General features: G+C 43.9%; 1 protein-coding gene across 1 annotated transcript; it reads left to right on the plus strand.

Moving 5' to 3' along the window:
- The first annotated feature begins 1,951 nt into the window (after positions 1-1,951).
- On the plus strand, positions 1,952-18,350 carry LOC125295130 (protein HIRA). The gene is made up of 25 exons (XM_048244302.1): positions 1,952-2,405; positions 3,190-3,252; positions 3,468-3,578; positions 3,748-3,838; positions 4,078-4,172; positions 4,300-4,395; positions 4,837-4,997; positions 5,694-5,861; positions 6,172-6,285; positions 7,615-7,685; positions 7,856-7,961; positions 8,450-8,668; positions 8,990-9,075; positions 9,813-9,980; positions 10,293-10,457; positions 10,652-10,856; positions 11,227-11,358; positions 12,372-12,520; positions 14,514-14,675; positions 15,489-15,547; positions 15,993-16,098; positions 16,703-16,825; positions 17,189-17,352; positions 17,590-17,678; positions 18,150-18,350. Exons 1-25 carry the CDS (start codon positions 2,369-2,371, stop codon positions 18,264-18,266), a joined length of 3,057 nt encoding a protein of 1,018 aa, XP_048100259.1. The 5' UTR covers positions 1,952-2,368; the 3' UTR covers positions 18,267-18,350.
- Positions 18,351-25,753: the final 7,403 nt, after the last annotated feature.

Below are 25,753 nucleotides of genomic sequence, written 5' to 3' on the forward strand. Positions count from 1 at the left end.
TGAAAATGATGTAGACAATTTCAGTTTCAATGACCTAAAATGTTGCATTGCTTTTATTTGTAAAGCATAACCAATCAAAGATGTATGGCATTCAAAATATTCAGAATTGTCACATTGTGTGTCTAAGTGCTGGATTGTGAAAAACGGAGACATTATTTGATCATACCCTTGAGATACAGCACTGGCATTTAATAAGTGCTTAAAAATCATTTATCCTGATAAAAGCCTTAAACTGTACTTCCTGTTTTTTACAACTCCATGTGTAATTGAGCATGCTTACAGATTCTACACAGTACAGATTCTCACCCACCATCCATTTGTGGCATTGGCTGTGTAGTGTGCACTTTTTAGTGTAAATGCTGAAGAAGTGGTTCAAATGAAGATAAAAAACATTGTTCCCATGTGCTTGTGTGGGTGCTTGATTGCCTGATTGGAGTGGGTGACACATTCCAAACACCACATCTCATTATTTACCGCAAGAGGGGAGTTTTCAGTGTGTGCTTTTTTCTTTATACAACTTTACTGACTGATGTCACTGTGCTTTGTTGCAAAGTTGCACTGTCATGCAATAAGAGTGACAGGATGTGTCAGTGAGGTGTCTCTTTGAGATTGGTCACTGGCGTTCTAAGTTGAGATGTGGAAGAATCTCAATTAAAGGACCTCACGTAGCAGCAAACATGTTGAGAATGATTCAAGCGAGTGGATGCAGTGGTTTTTTTTTTTTTTTTTTTTGGAAGGAGAGTGATAAATGGATTCCATTGTGACCAAAATATTCAGGGCATTGGGATTTACTTCTTTTGCTCTTTAGTTAGTACAACTATTACTAAACCTTGTGATGCTCAGTGCTCATCTTGTGTGTGTGCTGTATGTTTTTGTATGCCTGTTGCGTCTGCTAAGTGAGACAAGTGAAGTTATGCTTTCCCTTCTTATCTCTGTTCACCTTGTGTATTTTTCTTTTTTTAATTTCATTTTCCATTCTGTATGTGACAATAATAATAATAATAATAAAAAACAAAAACAATTGTTATTGTGTTTTCTTTTGGACTGTTTTTCCAATTCTGCTGGTTTCCACAAATTTCCCAGTAAAGTATTCTTAGGCTGTGTGTGTTGATGAACTAGTGTGAGGGATGGCCACACTTCAAACCAGAGACCAAAGCTTGTGTAGGCCCTACAATGTAATTCCCATATTTCATATGTCTCAGGCCTTACAGCCGACTCGGGTGTCATTAGGGTCGAGTTCTAATGATCTTAAAAGGCATGCATGTTTCAGGAGAACACATTTCACGTGGTCAGTTGTTTGAGGAGGTAGAAAATCTGATGGAGTCTACATTTTTGTTATTATTATTATTATTTCAGGTTCATCCAAATGTATGAATTTACAATGCAGCAAACAAACAAAATCTTGCCTGATGCAGATGGTCAACTGAAGTAGGCCCCGCCTAGGCTAAGGGAGCCATCATAGACTGTACTGTATGGGGAGTCAGATTTGGTGTCCTTTTTGAACACGTTGCATAATGGATGGAACGAATCTGTTCTCCAATTAGCTGCTGCGATATGGGGAAAATATGGCCACCTGTGAGTAGATCAGAGCCCGTCCAGTTAGATGTCTGCCAGACTTTTCCTGGACTACGATGTCATCAAAGTGAAAACAATAAAATATACTTACAACTAACATTTTCACTTTCCTGCACACTTACTGCGTGCGAAAAATGTGTAAGTTAGATTTTGACAATGACAGATAAGCGCCCATAGATTTTGAACAGTGTCGTATCTTCCGGCAGCATGGCATTATGTCAAAATACATGACACTTCCGGTGATGTAAAAACAATACTTTGTTATTTTATTAGAGTAAATTATTATGATGCAACCTTTAAACGACACTAAATGACCATTTGAACAATTATATATTTACATTATTCGATTTAGAAGACATAAAATCAACAAAAGTTAATTCCTCTTGATGCATTTCATAGCTTGTCGGTAAATTCGCTACATTGTGCCTTGGCATTTTAAATGCACAAAACGAACATTCTTGGCAGGTTTTTGTGTCGATGGTCATTAGTTAACTCATGCAATGTCATTTGAGGACCGAGGTAACTCCCCATAAAGAGTCAAATAATAAACTGGATGCGGACCTGAACTCTCCTTGAGCATGTGTTTTTCGAGGGACTGGGAAAGAGCGGATACTTCCTGTGTTGCTGCTGCTGCGGTTACTGACCTAGAGATGCGCGGAGGGGGAGAGAAATGGAGTTTCAGTGAAGACTAAAGTAACGGACAGACTTCAACCCAAAAAGGATACAACGAAGAGATTCGGTTGAAGCTACATCAAGTTGCGAAACAGATTATTTTCAAGGTGACTGGCTTGAGATGAAGCTGCTGAAACCAAGTTGGGTCAGTCACAATGGTAAGTGTCTGAATCGCGGTTGTGCTGGAATCCGAGGTTCAAGTTGGGCTTTTGTTGTTTTTTGGGGCAAGCTTACCCGAGCCAAGATGACGATAGGCTTGCCATCAGCCAGGATGCAGCTTTCTGTAAACACCTGCGCTTAGTTCTACGTGCTTATCCTCGAGAGTACGATGTTTTTACGAGTTATTTTTTAAGAATTTGGATTAAATGGCTACATATTAATCCAGCAGTCACCGGGACCCATTTTGGAAGTTGCAAAGGCAACTAAATCGAGTGGCGGCATGTCTTGAATTACAATGCTGCTAGAGCACAGGGTCGTGCATCTGTTTTTATCTGTAAAGCTCACATATTACAGCTAACGTCAACACTTACTTTACGAATTTATGGATTTGGTCATTGTTTCTGTTGGCTTTGTGAATGAATGCCTAGGCTACATGTTACACTGGTTACACTCTCCAATCATGTAAGGAGAGCACGCCTGTCAAGTAAATAACAAAGATATAGAAAACTCGCAAGGCTCCCTCACATTTTACTCTGAGTTGTTATGGCAAATTCATAGATTTTAGTGCAATTTACATGGTTGCAGATTTGTATTTACCATCTTTTGCAACATTTCATACAGAATCTGAATTGTAAACACTGTATGCAGAATCAGCATGCATTGTTGCTGCAACTGTTTAGTTATCCATATCCATACTGTAAGGCTGTCATATGTTGTTGTATATGGAGCTGACTCCAGCATTTTACTTGACACATTACATTCACTGTGATTGCACTTTTGCAGGAAAACCAATATTTTCAGTCGATATCCATCCTGATGGAACCAAGTTTGCTACTGGTGGCCAAGGTAAAGTAAAGACTACACACTGTTGAGACCTGTTGAGAATCCAACATATTACAGTGAACTGCATTTAATGGCGAAATGACAAAACAAATATTGTGATGTTGTCAAGGCTTTTTTTAGATGTAAATTCAGCCTTGGCCATATTTATAAATCAGAACAGGGTAAGCTATCATTTGAAGTGATTGGATTACTCATGGCAACTTTTTGTAATTGAACAGGGGAGGACTCTGGGAAGGTGGTCATTTGGAACATGGCACCAGTCCTCCGGGAGGAGGATGAGAAGAATGAGAACATTCCCAAGATGCTCTGCCAGATGGACAATCATCTAGGTCTCATTTAGCCATTCAAATGGGCTTCTTATTTAGCCATTCACATGGTGTTCTTGGCAGTGGCTTATAAGGGCATTGGTTGCTGAAGCACATTTGATGTGAGGTACATAATGTGCACACAGGACGTGATCACTAAACTCGTCGTGTTTTTGTCTTCTCCTGTCTGCAGCTTGTGTAAATTGCGTCCGCTGGTCCAACAATGGCCTGTACCTTGCCTCAGGTGGAGACGACAAATTGGTTATGGTGTGGAAACGAGCAGCGTAAGTGACACACATGTGCATGTACACACACAGACACAGACACACGTATGCTTTGCATGTATACCATATTTCCACATTCCAATTTCAGCAGCTGGAAAAATGATCATATCTAAGGGTGTGTTTTTTGTTATTATATGAATGGTCATGAAAAGCATATGATAAATCTGGAGAGGTAATATCCTCAGCATCATCCAGTTGAATATTAAATTGTGTGCTAATTTGTTCATTCATTTGAACAGGTTCATTGGCCCCAGCACGGTCTTTGGATCCAGCAGTAAGCTTGCCAATGTGGAACAGTGGCGATGCGTGACCATTCTGAGAAATCATACCGGAGGTGAGCAAGTCTATACGAACAAATTAAAACGATGCATTACATTACAAAATATTCCAAAGACAATGATCAGATATGAATTTGCATTTGTATTGTCAATGTACTGTTTTTTTTTTGGTGTATTTTTCAGATGTAATGGATGTGGCATGGTCCCCACATGATGTGTGGTTGGCCTCCTGCAGTGTGGACAACACCATTGTCATCTGGAATGCACGCAAATTTCCAGGTGGGTTCACAGAAGTGATACTTATTAGCTACATTTTGTTTTTGTGATTAGTGTAGTTGAGGTCCTTATTCAAAACCTCTCTAAGAACCTTTTTCAGGTGTTCACGAAGTTTGGATAGCTGGTATGTAGATGCATGCAGAGTGTATTCCCTTTGAAACCACTCCATGAAAAATGCTGGAAGGGAGCTGGATCTTTAAACCCTTAAGCCTGCTCAAAACTCAAAAGTTTGGAGATAATGAATACACTTGGTTAAAAAATACAATTTAGAATCTGAATCTTTAAATCTGTTTTATTGGTGAAAAATGTTGACACAGAAAAAAAGCTAAATTGCTATAGATAAATGAGCCATTGGTGATAACCAAGATAACACAACAACAGTGGCACAGAATATATCTCCTGCAATGACTTGAAACGTCATTTTGTCCCTCGTCTCCTCCCCAGAGATTATAACTTCGCTGAAGGGTCACACTGGTCTGGTGAAGGGCCTCACGTGGGATCCTGTGGGGAAGTACATCGCCTCTCAGGCAGACGACCGCAGCCTTAAGGTGTGGAGGACCATGGACTGGCAGCTGGAAACTAATATCACCAAGCCCTTCAACGAGGTGAGGCACAAGGCCAGAGGGTGCAAGGGCTCTCATGTGTCATCGCTTTGCATAACAATGGTGTTGGAGTTGATATGGCTGTGTGTGTGTGTGTGTGTGTGTGTGGTGCAGCCATGTATAATAGCTTTGAAAGGGGAGTTGGGCATGCATTTCTTTTCAGTACTGGTAATGAGGCCATTCAAAATACTCGATGATACTGATCTCGCCGCTGGAGCAAGGTTGGTGTCGTGCAGCCTTGCGCACACGCATTTCTGCTGAAAAAGATGCCCGATAAGTGCGATAATTGTTGGCTGCCGAGTGGAGGGACTTGCCTAAAAGTATTTCGGTATAACATGGCTGACACCTTTGTGTTTGCTGCGCTACAAGGTCAATGGTCTATTCCAGTTGGAAGTTGGTCTGTGAAGTACAGTGTGTCACGGCAGGTATATCTATGTGCTGGGTTTGTTTGCTAGGGTTTTATAGTATAATTGAATTGCTTTAAATCACCATTGCTCCTCTCTGGGCAAAAGAGCAGGCCCTCGTGTATATTGTTTCATATGTAATTCTTGGTCATTTGCCATGGTGTCTCTTGTGATTTGTATCGTTAGCAAATTTAGTAATTACTTAGTATAAAAAATGTAACATGTCCTAACTTCTCCTGTTAGGACACTGTGATTAAATGCCCTCCATGGTCTCTCCTTGTGCCTCTCTTTGCAGTGCGGTGGGACCACTCACGTGCTCCGTCTCAGCTGGTCTCCCGACGGACAGTACCTGGTGTCCGCTCACGCCATGAACAACTCCGGCCCCACCGCTCAGATCGTTGAGAGGGACGGCTGGAAGACCAACATGGACTTTGTCGGACACAGGAAGGCCGTCACTGTCGTGGTAAGCAACCAGTGATGCTTTTCGGCCCTCTGTTCTTTACTCTACCCTCGGTCTCGTGTAAGCCTCACCAACCATGTAAGCAGTGTTTTACTTAAGCTGACCCTAGTTTCAGTTTAGCGCACTGAAGGCCAGGGCTGCTCTGTAAATCACCTCTTAGGCGTTCACAGCTGTCTAAATTTAAAAAGAGAAATATTGTTTTTAGATACAAACTGATGCTGAAGTCAGACTTTCTTTTCTTTTTAGTTAGCCAGCCAGCCGAGCCTCCTTGTTTATGTGAAGCCTGAACGTGCAGCTCCTTTTTCTCTTGCAGAAATTCAATCCCAAGATCTTTAAAAAGAAACAAAAGAATGGGAGCTCTCAGAAGGGCAGCGGGCCCTACTGCTGCTGTGCTGTGGGGAGCAAAGACCGCTCCCTCTCCGTATGGGTAAGGAAGGAACATGCAGACATATGGATGTTTACATAGACCAGTCATTAACATACCAATGGGCCTTATAAAGACCAGTTCTATATCTTGCATCTCTCTCTCTCTCTCACTCTCTCACTCTCTCACTCTCTCGCTCGCTCGCTCTCTTATGCTCTGACCCTATCACACACACACACACACACACTGTATAATTTCATACACAAATTCAGTCTTGTATTGAACTTGCTATCTGCAGTATTTTCACTGCAGTTAGACATGTACAGACTTACAAAACATCTCCTGAACCAGCACTGCATGGTTGGTTTCCGATGGAATTGAAAATGAGAACTGGGCTTGACTGCATGTTTATATTACCAACGCACATTAGGACTATTAAGCCTATTTCACCATGTATAAACTAGTGGCCCTTTTTCAATCAGTCAATCAGTCTTTATAGCGACTTTCATACAAGGACTGTAACACAAGGTTAGAACAGTAAAATGACAAAAAAAGGAAGTAAAAAGGTTAAAGCGAAGATGTGTTGATAAATGTTTTTAAAAACAATTAAAATGCTAACTAAAGAGAGAAAATTAAAGGGATGCCAAACCCTTTTTGTGGGCTGTTGTATTTTGAATGGCTTGTAAGCGGTTGATAGATTTTTGCAGCATTGCAGCAATCTAGTCTGTTTATAACAATGCATGAACTGACCTCTCAGTAGCTGCCCTTGAGAGAAAAGGCTGCACTTGTGCAATATGTCTTGGGATAAAGGCATTATTGGCAATATCACTAATGTGTGACTCCGCTCACATCAGGGTCAGAAAACACACTGAGATGAAGGTTATTAATACGGGTCTTTCTGTGTGTAGATTAGATCCAGTAGTTGAAAAAAGCTTGATAATATCTTGATATCAGCTCTGAGAAGAAATTCAGTCCTGCATTTCTATTTACCTTGTTGAAGTTGACAAGGCAGGTTTTATATTTTATACAGATAACAGACGTTGAGTTTGGTCTTTCTCCATTGCCTCTCTGCTTACCTGCACGTTTTCTTTAGCAGGATGATGTTCTCCGGTCTCCAGGGTGGTGGAGTCCATAAAGCTTAATAAATATAAAAACTCACTGGCTAAGGAGTTTGGCTGTATTGTTTTCAAGTCATCCTGTTATTTTCTCAATGGCAAGATGATGTGTAGTAATTCTGAAATGAATCAGGCTTGATGTGACGTGGCTTACTTACTGTCAGAATTGAGGAGTGAATCATGTCTCTGAAGTAAATTAATCACCTTGCTGTGTGTGTGTGTGTGTGTGTGTGTGTGTGTGTGTGTGTGTGTGTGTGTGTGTTTTCATGGTTTTCAGTTGACATCACTGAAACGGCCCTTGGTTGTGATCCATGACCTGTTTGACAAATCTATCATGGATATTACATGGTGAGTTACCCGTGTGGAATAAAATACTTGTGTGTAACATGGTAATTTGCTGGAAAGTACATGGCAAGTATATTCTTCTATTTTGTATCTTCCTACATTACATTCTTCTATTGGTCTCCCCCTTCCTGAAAATGAGATATATATGTGATGTAATTTCTGCTGTTGTGTAGGACATTGAATGGCATGGGAATCCTGGTGTGCTCCATGGATGGCACTGTAGCGTTCCTGGATTTCAACCTGGATGAGCTTGGAGACCCCCTCAATGAAGAGGAGAAGGTATGACCAACATTTGGCCTGCAATGTCATATGAATTGATACACTGATTTTAACTTCTATTCTGACATAAGATGAGGGCAGTCGTGGCCTACTGGTTAGGGCTTCGGGCTTGTAACCGGAGGGTTGACGGTTCGATCCCCGACCAGTAGGAACGGCTGAAGTGGCCTTGAGCAAGGCAGCTCACTGCTCTGGGTTAGTGTGTGCTTCACCTCACTGTGTGTTTACTGTGTGCTCTGCATGTTCACTAATTTACGGATGGGATAAATGCAGTGACCAAATTCCTTGAATACGCAAGTATACTTGGCCAAGAAACCTGATTTACATTTACATTTTACAGTACATGTTAAAGGTTTAGCCTAAATCCCCACTTAAATGTGAACTGGACACTTGCTATTCTTGATCAGCAAACCCTATGTGATGTGACTGTTCCCTTGTTCATAAATCTGAATCATTTCTTACAACTTTTATATCCATGTGTTGTTATGCAGAACTCCATTCATCAGAACATCTACGGTAAGAGCCTAGCCATCACCAATACTGAGGCCCAGCTCTCCACCACCATCATAGAGAACCCCGAGATGCTGAAGTACCAGCCCGACAGACAAGTGGGCGAGCGGGCCAGCGCGGTCCCAAGCGTCGGCCACGAGAACCAGACTCCCAAGCTCACCAATGTGGTCAACGGAGAGTCCCTCGAAGACATCCGTAAGGTGAGATATGACTCCAGTGATGCTTTAGGATGCTAGCTGTTGAGGTGACCTTGAACAGCTGCAGAGGTGTTGTTCATACTTTGTCCATAAAGCAAGAAGTTGATCAGACGAATTACCATCTGATGTACAATACATCATTATAAAACCAATATCTCAACATAGTTTTGACATCAGTTGTACATTACTTTAATGTTGTTTTTTTATATATGCTTTAGTTTAGAAACGGCTAACAGTGAGACAGCAGAAGGACAGAACAAACATTTAAATGAAACCACCTTGAGCTTGCACCCAAAGTTCTGTCGTGTCGTGTTTTGTTGACAGAATCTGCTGAAGAAGCAAGTGGAGACCAGGACAGCAGATGGCCGGCGAAGGATTACCCCCTTGTGCATCGCACAGCTTGACACAGGGTAAAACTTCTGCTTTTTAGAGGGTGGGACACACACACACACACACATACCTACTGAGACAGGATTAAATAGTTTAGACAGGCCACCTTAGTAGAGTATTAAGGACTACCCTTGTTATGGCACATATGTCAGTGTATATACCATTAAAAGGTGCCCTCTTCAGTAAACATTGGTGATGTTCTTTGAAATAGATAGCATAGCATGATTTGTTTGTAGAAGATTAAGAAGCTCCCCAATTTCTGTTTAAGGGTTTCTTTAGCCAGTTTTGCCTGCTGTGTTACACATGAATAATTTTGTTTTGTCCATGCACCTTGACATCCATCGGTTCCATAATTTATTAGATTATAAGGGAGGACACAAATCAATGTTGGTAAAATGTACAGGGAGTATATAGCGGATTTGGTACTGGAAGTCCAGCAAAATGAAACACGATTCATAAATTATTGTTGGTCTCAAAAATAATTGTCCACTTCATATATGGATTCATGTGATGTACTTTTAATGTCTGTAACCATTCAGAGGGGAGTAGCTGATCTCTCACCATTTGTGAAGGAGCCTGAAATTGTTTACCCAGTAAACTGCGGAGGGGTAGTAACAAAATGGATGCTGAGTGACCTATGAGCCACTAGGACGGCACTCCACACGTGCACATTGGCCTGGCTACAACCCCATTGCTCGTCCTGCTCTGCCTTCTGAGCATCAGCCTGACATCTTTGTCCATGTGTTCCTCTGCTCAGGGATTTCTCTCCGGCCCTGTTCAACAGCGCGCCCATCCTGCCAGGCTCTAGCATGTCCAACCAACTGACCCCGCAGCTCTCGTCCGAGTCCAACGCCTCCAACTCCCTGGGCCTGCGCCCGCTCCAGGACACGTCGCCGGGGAAGGGCGCCGAGGACAACAAAGATGGGTGAGTGCCCACGCTGGCCAGCTAAAACCACAGGGCTGCACCTGGAGCCCACCTAGCCCTGCATATCGTCAGCCTGTCGGCCGCTGCTCCAAGCTCACCTGGTCAGGGTCATTAGAATGCTTTTGATTAGACAAATCAAACATGTTCAGCTAATCAAGAGGCTCGAACGTTTTTTAAAGCTGGAAGCGTACAGGAGAAGGATTGGACAAACACTGTGTCATCATCTTGTATATGAACATAAATACTCCTGCTCATGAATGGAAACTGTGTAAACCATAGCTGTTCTTGCTTGTCTCCTCACTTTCCCTGCAGTGCCCCCCTGGCTACTAATTCTATCGGCATGAAGGCCGGCCTGTTCCCCCCCGCCACCAAGATGGAGCCCATGAAGGCTCTGGACTCAAGGTTCACCGAAAGGTCAAAGGCCACGCCAGGGCTCACAATCACCTCCACTCCTGTAGGCATGACCCCACTGGACAGGTGCGTGTGTGTGTGTGCGTGTGTGTGTGTGTGTGTGCGTGTGTGTGTGTGTGTGTGTGTGTGTGTGTGTGTGTGTGTGTGTGTGTGTGTGTGTGTTAGTGTTAGATGCCATTATACAGGTTGGTATTCATTACTGTTAAACAGTGAACACCTCACACATTGACACTTTAAGTTGTGTGTGTGTGTGTGTTCAGAGCTAAAGACAGCAGCACTTTGAAGGACTCCAAGCTGAAGGACGACACGAGCAGTGACAGTGAGGAGAAGATGGCCATGAAGTCGTTCTCGGCGCCCAAGAGGAAGGTGGAGATGGAAGGAGGGGAGGTGGTGGAGAAGAGGAAGAAGGGCCGGCCCAGGAAAGACACCAAGATGATGATGCCCCTCTCTCAGCCATTCCCACAGGTAGTGTGGCATAGCCCAGCATCCTTAACTACAGCTACAGTTGTACCGTATTTTCTGGACTATAAGTCGCACCAGTCAAAAAATGTGTCATGAAGAGGAAAAAAACATAAATATATATATGTTGCACCGGAGTCGCAGGACCAGCCAAACTATGAAAAAAAAGTGCGACTTATAGTCCGGAAAATACGGTAAACTAGTAGAGTTATATGGCCTGAGTTTCTTATCTTCTCATAAACACTTTGATTCCCTTTGTGGCCCAGAGCCACAAACTACCTTGAGTATGTTAGGTTATTGCCGGATGTGGCTGGATATATTGGCCTTGCCCCCAGTTGGGTGATCGATTGGTTATGTCTGCTTGTTCTGCCCACAGACCCCTGTGGCGGTGGAGAAGGAGCCGGCTCGAGCAGCAACAGCAGGAGTAGCAGCAGCAGCAGTAGCCGCTCCGCCCGCTGTGCTGCTGAAACTCACCACCCCGTCAGCACAGAAGTCTTTCACCCATCAGGTCAGCTCATGGGCCCTGACATGGGCATCCTGCTCTCTGCCTCCGCACATGGAGGAACTGTCTGTTCTGTCTCACACACTTAAAGGAGAATTCCGGTGTGATATTGACCTAAAGTGTGTTGAAACATGATGCCGAGTGTGAACTTTTGTCCCATAGGTCATCTTGGCTTTGTCCCCTGCACTCCGAAATCTGGCGCTAGTTAGCCGATGCTACAAACAGGTTTTCGATGGGGGTGCCTCGGGCATCGGCCTAGCCATGCAAATAAATCACTGTTTTACACCATTTACGAGGCTCAAAGTAGCTCCACACTGTTAGACTTCCGAGGGCCACACTGTTAGACTTCCGAGGGCCCTGACATTTAAAATGAGTCATTGAGAACTTTGAAAAAGCACTGGTAGTTTATTTACAAGACGATTTATACAGACCGTACCTTCAGGAAGTTTACCGTTCGCCGCCATCTTGAATTTAGTCACGATAAGTCAAGCGACGAGTACGAATGAACAGGTATGATAAGGTATATAATTCTGTGGAAATGCATGGATTCCAGTTGTTTCCAGTAGCAGCAACTGGAATCCATGCATTTCCATGGAATTATTTTTCAGTCCATTTGCACATGGTGGGCTAAGCACTCTTCCCCAGTACCTCTACGCAGTGAAAAGTAAAGACGGCTTCATGGATTGAAATCATTCTTGAAAATTTGAGATGGGTGTGCATTTATGCTAAGTACATAGTTACCGACACATAGAGTAGCTGAAATGTGGTTATTTAGATGACTAGACGGAGCACATGAAATTTAATCTTTTGTAAAATGGAAAAGTTTAACTAAGCTTTTGCTTCTTATTTTGAAGTCTAAATCTTTACATAAACTATGTCATTAATATGTTCAAAACAGAAGTACAGAACTCAGCTGTTCTCAGCTAAAAGGCGTGTGTGTCTGTGTCTGTCTCTCTCTTTCTCTCTCTGTCTCTCTCTCGCTCTCTCTCTCGCTCGCTCCCTCTCTGTCCTGAGCGCAGGTGAGTGCGGACCCCTCCGTGTACCTGGAGGTGGAGAACGAGGTGTCGTCGGTTGCCGGGGCTCGGCTCAGCCAGGTGCGCTGCACCAGAGACGGCCGTGAGTGGGAAGGTCTGCTGCCCAGCCGCATCCTCATCGCCAGCGGCAGCCTGTGAGCATCCCGCAGGGAGGGGGGTGTGATGTCCACACATGACCACTAACTCAATTATTATGTGATGTTAATTAATGGAGGTCGTAAATTATTAGAATTTAATAGATGACGTTACCTTGTGTATCAGGACCCAACACTGCTGATAGACTTTCTATTGATCATTTGTTAAGTTAAGTTGCTCCCTATACCGGCAAACTGTTCAATTAAATTGGGAAAAAAAAGTTCCAGATTTGTGTTGGATGTGGTTATGATGGTGATTTTAATTATAGATTTCTTTGTATGTTAAGGTAAATACTATACTTCAGATTTGCTATGAATCTCTCTCTCTCTCTGATAGAGACCAATAGCAGGCTGTGCTGTAAGGGAACCCTCACCAGCTGTTTAGCTGTGTGCCACTGCCTTGGAGACCTAAAAGTTCCCTTTGTGCAGATTAGAGTTACATCATCATAATCATCATCAACATGCTACTGTTCTTTACTAAATGAACAAATCAGTCATTACTCTCATTGATGGAGACATTTTCATAAATCAGTTGTGCTTGGCCTCTGAGGTGTAGGGTTGGAGAGATGTAGGGTTAGAACATCACAGAGCCCTGATAACTGCCTAATGTCTCTTAAGAACTCTGCAAACTCAAGGTGTCACTAAAAGCCCTAACATAATCTCAGCTTAATTGCCAGTAATGAATCGACAATTAATTAGCCAGGAAATGAACTGCAAGACTGCAAAGGCCTGATTGTGCTACCCTGTTACTCCGACGCGACCAGGAACGTGCTTTAGAGCAGCCGGTCCCCTTGCTTTAATTAGTCTAATACGTGGGTAAAACGGGCGTAATTGCATTCAGAGGAGATGGCGAATGACTGATTTGTTGAGGCGGCTGAAGGAGATTGCCTCCTTACTCAGAGGAGAGGGATTAAGGAAGCGCAGCTTCAAGTGAGGGACCTGATGCACGAGGCAGCTCTCCAATGAGAGGCCATGCAGCAGCCTCTGTGCTAGACGGAGGACGTCACCCCTGAGTTCATATGAAATGAGTGCCATTAGAGAGCCCTCCACACTTACACTTGGGTGGAGCTGTTTATATTGATGATGATGATGATGATGATGATGATCATGATCAACTTTACTTCCTGATCGTTTTTTTCCCCCATTTACTTCTGCATTATAAATCACCTGGGTAATCCTTTCCCTCTCTCCTTCTTCTCTCCTTTTCTCTCTCTCTCTCTTGTTCTTTACTAAATGAACAAATCAGTCATTACTCTCATTGATGGAGACATTTTCATAAATCAGTTGTGCTTGGCCTCTGGAGGTGTGGGGTTGGAGAAGTGTAGGGTTAGAACATCCTGAGCCCTGATAACTGCCTAATGTCTCTTAAGAACTCTGCAAACTCAAGGTGTCACTAAAGCCTAACATGATCTCCAGCTTAATTGCCAGTAATGAATCGACAATTAATTAGCCAGGAATGAGCACAAGACTGCAAAGGCCTGGTGTGCCACCCTGTTACTCGGCCGACCAGGAGCGTGCTAGGCAGCGGTCCCCGCTGCTTTAATTAGTCTATCGTGGGTAAAGCAGTAATTGCATTCAGAGGAGATGTGAATGACTGATTTGTTAGGCTGAAGGGGTGCCTCCTTACTCAGAGGGAGAGGGATTAAAGAGGCGCCTTCAAGTGAGAGGACCTGATGCGAGGCAGCTCTCCAATGAGAGGCCATGCAGCAGCCTCTGTGCTAGGCGGGCGTCACTGAGTTCATATGAAATGAGTGCCATTAGAGAGCCCTCCCTTACACTTGGGTGGAGCTGTTTATTGATGATGATGATGATGATGATGATGATCATGATCAACTTTACTTCCTGATCGTTTTTTTCCCCCATTTACTTCTGCATTATAAATCACCTGGGTAATCCTTTCCCTCTCTCCTTCTTCTCTCCCCTCTCTCTCTCTCTCTCTCTCTCTCTCTCCTCTCTCTCTCTCTCTGCCCTTCCTCCCCATCGCTGTGTCCAGTGAGGTGGTGGCGGTTGCATGCGAGGACCGCACGCTGTCCGTCTTCTCGTCGTGTGGCCGGCGGCTCATCCCGTCCATCCTGCTGCCGGCCCCCATCTCCGCCCTGCACTGCTCCGGCTGGTTCGCCATGGCGCTGACGGCCGCCGCCACGCTCTCCGTCTGGTGAGGAACACCCCACCACCGCCATCAGCACACGACGAAAGAGTCTCCATTTCAACTTCGATTTCATTTCACTTATTCCTTGTGGCGCAAACGCCAGAGCTAAACTGCCCACATTGTCTCGAACTTCCGATTGAGCAGTACATCCCATTTCGATACATTGAGATAGCAAGAGCTCTATGAGGATGACTGGCATCATATATTATGGGTCATCCTAAAGTTAGGAGCGTTTATTTAGGATTTTGGTGACTTAAGACATTTCTGTTATACAGCTTTCTATCTAAAGTTAGGAAAAACTGACTTTGGGGCGGCTGTTCTGTAAAGTTAGCCTCTCTATCCTCTTCTGCGTGTTATCCCAATGAAGCTAACTAGGACGTAGCTAGTCACCCCGGAAGTTTAAAGACAACGTGGAATTAAAAAAAATGGGCGGGGCTGAATAAGGTGAATAGAGCGCCAAAACATTACACATGTCACATAACGCTTTACAGAGTGTTAGAGTCTGAGGATTTATTTACAAAATATGTCTGTATTCTTAGAAATGTCTATCAAATGATATTTACATGTGCATGATTTCATTATGTTCTAGTACTATACTACTAGTTGAAAGGGATTCTTGTTTACACGCTTTCAAAATAAATTGCATTTTGTAAATGTCCTAGTTTATTTAACGCTGCCGTCATGGTAGTCATGTTTATGGACAGATGGCGGTTTCATTAATCGTTTTTTGTCCTTGAAAGGACCATCAGACGGTATGTGCTGTGCAGTTTGTAGTCTCTCACAGTCTGCCTGTCTGGCTGTGTGTTCTGTTTAATACAGGGATGTGCAAAAACAGATGGCACTTGTCAAAAACGAATCCCTGCACACCATCCTCTCAGGTGAGTGATCGTCCAGAAACCGAGAATTTACATCACTGGTGTGTGTGTTTTTTTTTCTTTTGTCCAAATGCAATTCGTCTTCATTTGGGGTAAGTCCATGGCTGGCTTCTGGGTAGTGGAAGGGCCCCAGATATATATTTAGCTGCTAGCTGGCGTGGATGTGTTATCCTTGGCATGGCACGCCAAGTAGTCTAATCCCCTCTTAAGACAGGCTTGTTTTGGAGGTGGGTGCTGCTCACAAGGTGGTTTTGGAGGAATTGGATTGATTCCCTCATGTCATTTTCTTCATCCCACGTTTTTATTTGTCTTCTCGTTTCATGCTCTTCCTCCTCGTTCCCCTCCTCCTCTTTGTCCCTCTTCTCCTCTTTGTCCTCTTCCTCCCTATTATTATTCTCCTCCTCCTCTTCCTCCCCCCTCATCCTCCTGTCCACCGTGCTCCCTGCAGGCTCAGGCACCAGTGTCACCCAGTCCCTGCTCACCCAGCAGGGCGTTCCTGTGATCGGCCTCTCTAACGGGAAGTCCTACTGCTTCAGCTCCTCCCTGGGGACCTGGTAAGGCTCGCACCGCCGAGTATACGCAACACACACACACACACACACACACACACACACACACACACACACACACACACACCACTTCCCCCGATACAGCATTTAATTAAAGATGATGGGAGGGGGAGGTTGAAAATGAAACCCTGTGAGCATGTACTGTTAATAGTCACTGTGATGAAACATGACTGGAAGGGAGCAGGGAGACAGGGGTGAAATGTGTGTTGTGTTTAGCTGTCTGTGGTAGCCTTGAGCGAGGACACTCTTCATTTGCAAGAATCTGTAATTCTGTTTGTAATGTTGTTTCCTTACTCAATATCATGCGCCATCGATGCTGCAAGCGGAATGGCGTCTCGAGGCACCTCCTAGATAAATAGAATTACCAAAGCAAGCCACGTTTTATTACTTGGACTAGTTGTCACAACGTAGCAAACATTTCATTTATGTTGTTGCTTCGGACTTGCCTTAGGTGGTGGGTTAGAATACCAAATGCCTGTCTCTCTCTCTCTCTCTCTCTTTTTTTTTTTTTTTTTTTTTTTCTCTCTCCCTCTCTCTTTGACACACAATCAGAGTCACACACACTAACACACTATGTGTTCCCTCTCAGGAATCTGATTGCTGACAAGCAGGACTCGTTGGTGCAGTGTGCCGACTTCAGGAACTGTCTGACTTCCCAGGATGCTCTGGGCTCCACGGGACCCTTGGCCATCATGCAGGGCCGCAATATCAGGTACACGCCTCCTCAGCCCCATATCTCTGCCATATGCAGCCAGACTCATGTATCTGTATCTGTACATAGGTTTACATGCCCTTCTGTTGTCTTTGCAATGTATGTTTGTGTGTGTGTGTATACAGGTATGCATATATGAGTTTTTGTGTCTTTCTGCAAATGCAAGTAAATCCTTTTAAAGTCCATATTCATGTTCAGATTACAGGGCTTCCTTGGTCCTGGTCTCATTGCATAGGGACTTCTGGGTCATGTGCTTTTTGGCAGTGTGTGTCTGTCTCCGATTCTGTTTCCGCCAACCTGTTTGACTTATTGACATTGTAATGTGTGTGTGTGTGTGTGTGTCTGTGTGTTACCCGTCTGCAGCGCTGGTCGCCTGGCCTCCAGACTGTCGTCCACTCCCCATCACCTGCAGCAGGGCATGACCCTGGCCTTCCTGGAGAACCAGCTGGCGTCGGCCCTCACGCTCACCTCTGCGCCCGAGTACCGCCACTGGCTCATCGTCTACACACGCTTCCTCGTCAACGAGGGTGAGTTGGAAGTACCTCTTGTGCACAGACTTGGGCCATGGTGGAACGCCATCGTTGGGTTCGATCGCCAGTATACAGTGAAAAAGATTGTCACTTAAAAAAAAAAAAATGGAGGTCAGACTTAAAATAGAGAATATACTTTAAACCTCGAGTGCTTAAGTTTGTGTGTGTCTGACGGGCGGGCGAGATATCGGATATATTTCAACATGTGTAATTCCTGTCTATTGTGAATTTCAGGCTATGAGCAGCGGTTGCGTGAGCTGTGTAAAGACCTTTTGGGACCAGTCCACAAATCCGCTGGCAGCTCGTGGGAGCCCACTGTCTTGGTAATAACCACGCACTTCTTCCTTCCTCTTCTCCTCGTGCCAAGTCACCGTTTCCTTTACAAAGCGTGAAATACAAAGGGCCAATCTTTGTTTGCCAGATCCTTTATTTCTCTGGTAATATTCTTTCATACTCAGCGGCGTCATGCATCGTCAACGCCGCAAGTGTAAATTTCCGCTTGAAGCTTTTCCTCATAAAAAAACGACAAACAACAAGCCACATAATTCTCTTACTTGTGCTACTTGTCACAAAATGGCAAGCATTTCATTGCTGGTGTTTCTCTGGATCTGCCTTAGGTGGGTTGTTAGAATGCATTGTTTTGAATCCCAAATGTGTGAGTGCTGGACTCTCCGCACATTCAGAAGGACTCCCCAGCTGAGCCACTGATGCCCTTTGATGCTCTGTGTGTTTACTGTTGTGTGTTGCGGTGGGCTAAAACTGAACTGCTCCTTCTCCTGTGTCCCCCCCCTCAGGGCCAGCGGAAGAGGGATCTCCTACACGAGGTTCTCCCCGTCATCGGCCAGAACCTGCGCTTCCAGAGGCTCTTCACCGAGTACCAGGACCAGCTGGAGCTGCTCCGGAACAAATAGCACTTTTTTTCTTCTCCTCCGTCGTGCCATCTCTCCTCTGAAGAGTCTTGGAGAAGGGAAAAAAAAAACCTGCCCCCCCCCCACCCCCACCCCCCACGCGTTTGACAGCCTGGGCCCGTTAGCCGGCAGACTCGCTCGCGTTTGGTGCTCTCTCCTGGGATATGTGCCTCGTCCCCCCTCCCCTACTCTCATCCAGCCTCCCTGACCCAAAGGAAAGCACTGTCCATAGGATGGTGATGAACCTGGTTCAAATTATTTCTCTGAATAGTAATAATGAGGATATTATTATTATTATTATTATTATTATTATTATTATTATTATTAATAATAAGAATAATGATAATGGTGATAATACTAAACTATGGTCATTTTTCTTCTTTTTTTATTGTCTAATAAAATGTGTACAAAGAAAATGGTGCCAATGATGTATAGAATTGACAGATGATGATCCCTGTATAAGTTGTACTGAGCAGACTCTGCTAAGACCCCCCCCCCTCGTCATCAGTCACCCCTCTGCCTGCCCCAACGCCCCCACCCCTACCCTCACATCCACACACGCCCCCACCCCTACCCTCACACTCACATCCACACACGCCATCACCCCTACCCTCACACTCACACACAGACGATCAGACCCTGGTTAAGATGCCCCCACGGAAACGCTCGGGCGCCGACATGGAAGCGATTAGAGGTGGTGGGGGGGAGTCCAAGCGGAGCTCCAGGAGGTGTTCTGAGCCATCGCCTCCTGCCGGGCCAGAAAGGACACCCCCATTTTCCTGCCCCATGAGATAAGCTCGAATCGCCAGGACAGGACACTGTTGGACACTTGTGACCGCACTAAAGGGTGCCTGTGGGGGTGGGACTTGTTCCCTGGAGACTACAGACTATGCCCTTTGCTCCACTCTTGCCCTAACCCTCTCTTTGTACAGCTTCTCTCTGTTAGACATTTGTAAATGTTTGTATAAGACATTTTCTTTGTTTTTCTTTGTTTTTTTCCAGTTTTCTATGAAATGGGGGCAAAGCAACAGTTAGAAAAAAAAAATAAACAATTGACCAATGTTATGGCCTGTGCTTTGAAGACACTCTGTGTGTGCGTCACTTCATATCACGTCAGGAGTTGAGACAGCTTTGTGGTGCTCTTCAGTGCAGCTTCCATTCCTAGCGTATTCCACGAGAGACCGTTCAACAGAATGGCAGGAGTCCTGCTGGTTATAGCATGTTTGTAGCTGATTAGCATGTAGCTGTAGCTGATAATACAGCTCCACTGATGTACAAATAGTATTACAAGAGATACGGCCCATCGTTGCCGAATTATCAAGCTAACTTAGGTGGGTATCTGGGCACCAGAGCATAGGCCTTATTGACATTGTCAAAATGGTTGCCTTCTCATTCTGTTGCTATTTCTTGGTATTTTTTCAATGTTTTAACCCAAAAACACAACATGCTGTCCATGTGGGCTGTACATCAGTGGAAGTGGACAGGACAGCACTAGTTCAGTGCAGGATTTCAAGGGATGATGGTTGTTGGCTGATTGTCTGTGAAGACTGGACACAGAGCTGCTTGATTGGCCAGGTGGTGTTGCCTGCTAAAACAGTGTCATGCCTCGTTTCCACAAATGTTTACTAGAATGTGCTCCTCCCTTTAGAGTCGTATGATTGTTGTATGGAAACTCTGAATGAGGGTAAGAGGTGCGAAGACACCAACAGACAGGAGGCAACACTATTATCCACATAGGCCTGCCCACATCGCTATAGTTCTACTTAATAAAACTGATTAATTTCTTTAGTGCTTGCACCATGCAGGTGTTCAATCACTGGGGTTTGTTATGTCTTACCCTCAGATTAATGTACCTGTCATTTCCTCCCCCTGTTAATCTGAGTCATCCAAACGGTAGAAGAAGAGATGTCTAGTGATGCAAAATATGATTATGTGGTGATTCATGAGCTTCTATGGCATCAACGTTGGAGAAACATACAATTAAGTCCCAACATTTTCCTTTTTTATATGACCATTTGAAATAGTAGCTAGTAGTAATAGTAATAGTTATTATTTGAGGTCACTTTGATTTCTGTACCCTGTTATCAATTCTGTGTATTCAGTCAGTCTATTCAGGCTAAGTGTCACTGATGACCACAGGAGGGCAGTAGAGAGCCATGCTGGTACTGGGGATGCATTGAGCTGCCCAAGACAGAGCTGAGCCTTCCTACACTCTGGCAAGGACTCCATGACAAGGTCAGTAAACGCTGGCTCACCTGTCAATAACGTGGGAGCCAGTGTATGCGCGAGGGTGAGCGCTCCTGTTTTCCGGAACACCTGCAGCGATTGCAGTTCTTTGAATTATTCACCGAACTACTAAAAATAACCTCGTCTGGAAATTAGGCAGCGACTTCTGCTCAACCATCAGAATTTTAATCTTCAAAAATTATAAAAAAGGATTTTACCTTTTTACAATTCTGGGCTGCGGTTAATTATTCCTAAGAGGATTGACCATTTTAATATCTCTGACCATGTGTGGTCGACACCCCAGAGAGCTGACTTAATCACTATTATCACAGTTGTACTACAACCCTGAGTATACATTCCCTATATTCTTTACTATCAGAATACAATAGCAAATACAATAGCAACAATAGCAGACCCACCACCTGAATCATTCCTCAACACCAACACACACACACACACACACACACACACACAGACACTTATCTGAAACAGCGCAGGCATCCCAACGGATCAATAAGGACCAAATGCAGACTTTGCTATAAAAATAGATTGTTACATAAAAAGAAGTAGAGTATGTCTCTCCATCCAACAATAAAAAGGACAATCCTTAGCTTTGTAAATTCAGGCATGGGGGGAGAAACGAAGAGCTAAATACCTTGATATTAAAATGGGGGGGGGGTGGTCTTTACAAATTTCAGACGTGAAGGCATTAGACTGTAGTCCATCTGCATTACATTAGAGAATGTTGCTGACTAAATATAGGGTTTATGTGGTTCTATGCAAGGAGCAGAGATTTGGTGGATTTGGAGTCTGATGCTAAATCTGTTTCGAACAATGAAAACACCAGGAAACAAATTTGACTGTGACCAGTTGACCATCCCCCCCCCCAAAAAAAAAAAGATGCATATCTTTGAATCTATTTGGTCTGTGGCGGTGGACTTTCCATTTTGTCCATGCAGGTCCATTAGATGGTCCCCTCACCACCCCCACCCCCCAGGGTGGACAGAGCGAGGTGAGTAAGTAATACAGGAAACTTTTCCGCAGGCAGCAGTGCTCTGTGTGACACGAGAGCAGCTCTGTGTAATCACTATTTGATTTGATAAGCAAAGCCAGCTGCCTTCTGCACACTCTGCGCTCTACTGAGGACCTGCCACTGTCTGAGGATCCCATTCTCAGCCCTCAAATGGCGCAGATCTCTAACACATCTGCATTTGACCATGTCCACACAGTCGACAGAAACAGAATGTATTCAGAATATTTTTTTTATTTTTACAAAATGAAAAATCCAAATCCAATTACTCAAGTGGATTGAAATGGTAAAATGTATGTTTACAAACAGAGTGTATGTTTATACATTTCATTTATCGTGTGTGTAATCTGTTCTGCCTTGCAACATTTCCTGTGTTGATGACTAGTGGTTGTGAATTCCAACGTTCTCCCCTACTTCTCTTGAATATTGAAGTGTGAATGACTTCACCTCCGTTGTCAGGAACAACTGTTCCCAAAAGCCAGCGCAGCGTGGCGGCGTCTCCTCATCCACCGGCGGCTGAGCACCTGGACACCTTTCCGCGGCCTCTTCAGAGTGCGGAAAAACGGCCCCGACAGGCGTGAGATCACATGGCCTGCCCCGCGCCGTCTCAGGGGGGTCTCTCTCGCGCTCCAACTGAGCAGGAGAGGGGAAGATGGGATTGCCTGGAGGTGAGACACAGCTGCTGTAACCACATTCGTCTTTATTTTATTTCTTTTTTTTTTTTTTTTTACCTTGCCTTTATTTAGGCTCAGGCATCCACTGGGACACTGCTGTGTTGTACAGAAGGCTCTCTCTCCCTCTCTTTATCGCTCTCTCTCTGTCTCTGTCTATCTCTCCATCTATCTCTCATTGTCCATTTCCTTTTCCTATTCTCTCTCTCTCTCCCCTCTCTCTCTCGTTTCGGGTATGGACCATTAAGACTGTCAGGCCAGTGTCGTGGAGGATATTGATGTGCGTGTGAATGGCCATTTGACAAGATGATGCAAGGATTGCTTTTGAGTTCCACAGTTTCCACTCAAGCGAGGAAGATGAGCTTTAGACAGTCATTCTCTATCCAGCCTGGATATGTTTAATGTGCAAACCTCACACCTCCCCACATCAACAATAAAAATGACTCCTGATAGCCCCCCCCCCCTCTCTGATTCACATTGCTATTTGCCATATCAACTCCTTTTTCCTGAATTTTGCCATAATGAGTTTGATAGATTGTTGATTGTTGTGTATCTTCACGGAACGTAATAATCTAGTCCGTTGTGACGGAAGGAGTTGACATAAGATAGCTGACTGCAAACTTGGAGGAGAATAATGTACCTGTGTGGGTGATGATGTGTGCTGACTATGACAGAAAGAAGGAAAAAAGAGAAAGAAAGAGAATGAGGGGTGAAAAAGAGAAAGAAGTGAGGGAGAAAGGGAGCAGAAAACAAGAGACAGGCGTACAAATGGATGGGACACCCAGTGATGGCTCACCATGACTGGCAGTCTGCACAGCCTAATTTACCCGCCTACGGCCTCTATCTACACACACACACTCACACACACGCGCACACACACACACTCACTCATAAAGGCATACCAACACACTTGCATATTTCAGCCAAAAGCACACACACACATTTACTCATAAAGACATACAAACACCCATGTATTTCAACCAAACCCACACCCACACACACACACACACACACAAAAGCTTCTCTATTTGCAGTCGGTGTCCCTCTCCATTTGTCCTCTTAGCGGATTCATGAGGGCCACAGTGACAGCTCACTCACTCATACAACAGACGTGTTGTCAAGGAAACAAGTGTGGTAAAACTGAAAGATAGAAGATTGGAAGAAAAAAAGGAAGAAGGAAAGAAAGGGAAGAAAGAGAGAAGGCGCACAAGAAAGAAAGAAAGAAAGAGAGAGAGAGAAAGCCTCAGACACAATCTACATTGTGATAATAATTCTACATGAATACAAGTGCATGCATCTCTGCAGGTCTGAGACTGTAGCTTCACATATTTCACAATTGTTTTCAATGAATGTGGTTGTGACTGAAATGAGACAGAGGCAGAAAGTCACACAACAGACTGCACAGTTAGGCAATCTTTGGAACATGGAAGAAATCCAGAACACATGCCACAACACTCGACTGTAACATGAGTTCTGGATTTCTGCCATGTTCCGAAGATTGTCTAACCGCACAGCCTGTTGTGTGACTTTCTGCCGTGCTCACTGCTCACCCAACAGCGCCTGTAGGTCGTTTCGACGTGTGTTTGGGGCTGTACGGAAATGTGATGTGCAGCTTGCTTAGCACCAATCTGCGCCCTTTTAATTTGGTAACAAATTGTCTCAATCATTTGCTGCCCCGCAATGCCTTGGGCCATTTCCATTAAAGAGCAGCTCGCAACCATATTGTGACACCATAATCATAATTATAACACAACATTTCAACTTTTAATTTCCCGGTGGTTTTAACAACATTTTTTACAGTTTTCCCCCACCATTCCCCACCTAAGGGAAAACCATCTTACATATTTTCAGTCTATGTGTGAGAAATGTTTGTGATACAGTTGTACCACCCCTATCAGTGTTGCAATGATTTCAATCTTGATTATGTCATGAAATGAAACACATGCATGATTGCTTGACCTGTTTAACCTTGCCTAAAGGTCATACTGCAAGCCCAATACCCTTTGTATAATGACCAATGTTTAACACTGTTTTAAACTTTTTATTTACCAATCTTGCTTAACCAGGACATGCAGACTGTGCCTGACTGTCCCATTGCAGAAGGTGCATTTGCTGATTTGTTTGAAAGATTTGTTGTGACTGAAGCCTTCCAACCTGGATGGTGATCAATTCAAAACCATCTGGGTCTGCAATGAAGGCGTTCTAGACTATCTACAGTTATCACACTTTTGCGAGGCTTAGAAAAATGCTGTCATCAAGTCTCAAAACTAAGACCGATCTGAACAAATGCATGGGACAGATATCTGACAACTGTGATATTGATTAAGGATGTAAGGAAGCTTGTTTGGGAAGCTCTTGTCACAGTACACCGTTATGAAAGGACTAGAGTGAGCTTTTTATCATTAACAAGGCAGTATTCCTGGCCTGATGAATTCTGATTAAACTAAGAAGCTTGAAAATAAAACAAAAAATAGCTCGGATGTGCAACTGATATTGACAGTCTACACATAACAATTCGTAGTTAATATAATAATTCATGGTTTTGTTTAAAGTGTATACCTTGTGGCATTTTGTAACACAAATAATACCACAGAAAGTGTATTTCTAATTTTTGTTCAAGTAATGGTATATGTTAATGGCATATATAATTGATAGTATAGGTGATAGTGATATATTCAATGCCAGATAGAAGCAGATCAAGCTAATCATATTTAAATACGAATTTATATGACCAGGTGCCTGTCAACATTAAAACAGGCAAATGTGCCAAAATATGTTTTGCCATATTTGGGGTGATTGTAGAATAATTGTCATGTAGTCAAGTGATATACAATTCAAAGCCAGGCCCACCTAATTATCTGTTTTTTCAGTTTGGAAATGGAACAGCTTCAGGCAGTTCAAACAAGCTGGGGTGCACAGTGCCTCCCTTATTTCACCCTGGAAGTGAAATTTGGCACTTAAAAACAAATGTGCAGGCAATATATTATAGTATAATATACCTGCTCCATCATAAACTTATAATCAGTCATTTTGCAATGTGTTAGGATAATACACCTGCTCTGTCTCTCAGATAGGCTAGAGTCAGTCTTGAGTTGTTAAGACATTTGAATCATCTGAACACTTTTGTTTTCATTTGGCACAAGACTTGATGTTAGCTACAATGCAACTAATGCCATGTGAGGGGGAACTTTAGGGTGTGTGCTATGAATGGAGACCGGTGAACCTTGAATCTGAAATGGATGACACGCGTCCCAGTCCATCACTATTAAAGTGATTTTCTGTTTGTTCCACCATCCCCTCAGAAGATAAGAGCCAAGCAATGACATCCTTCTCAAGGTTGAAAACAAGAGAGGTTTTTCCCCCTCAGCATTGTCAGTGGTGGTTGCGACACTGTAAATTCTCTGAGGGAAATGATTTAGGTTGGATATACCGCACAGCCGATGCCTCAGGGAAAACAGCTTCAACATCACCCCCACCACAGACACACATACACACAACACAACTGTCCTCTGACAGGACTACATAACACACAATGGCTATCACCGTTGAAATAGGCAGCTCAC

The sequence above is a fragment of the Alosa alosa genome, chromosome 5, assembly GCF_017589495.1.
Source record: "Alosa alosa isolate M-15738 ecotype Scorff River chromosome 5, AALO_Geno_1.1, whole genome shotgun sequence".
Classification (NCBI taxonomy): domain Eukaryota; kingdom Metazoa; phylum Chordata; class Actinopteri; order Clupeiformes; family Clupeidae; genus Alosa; species Alosa alosa.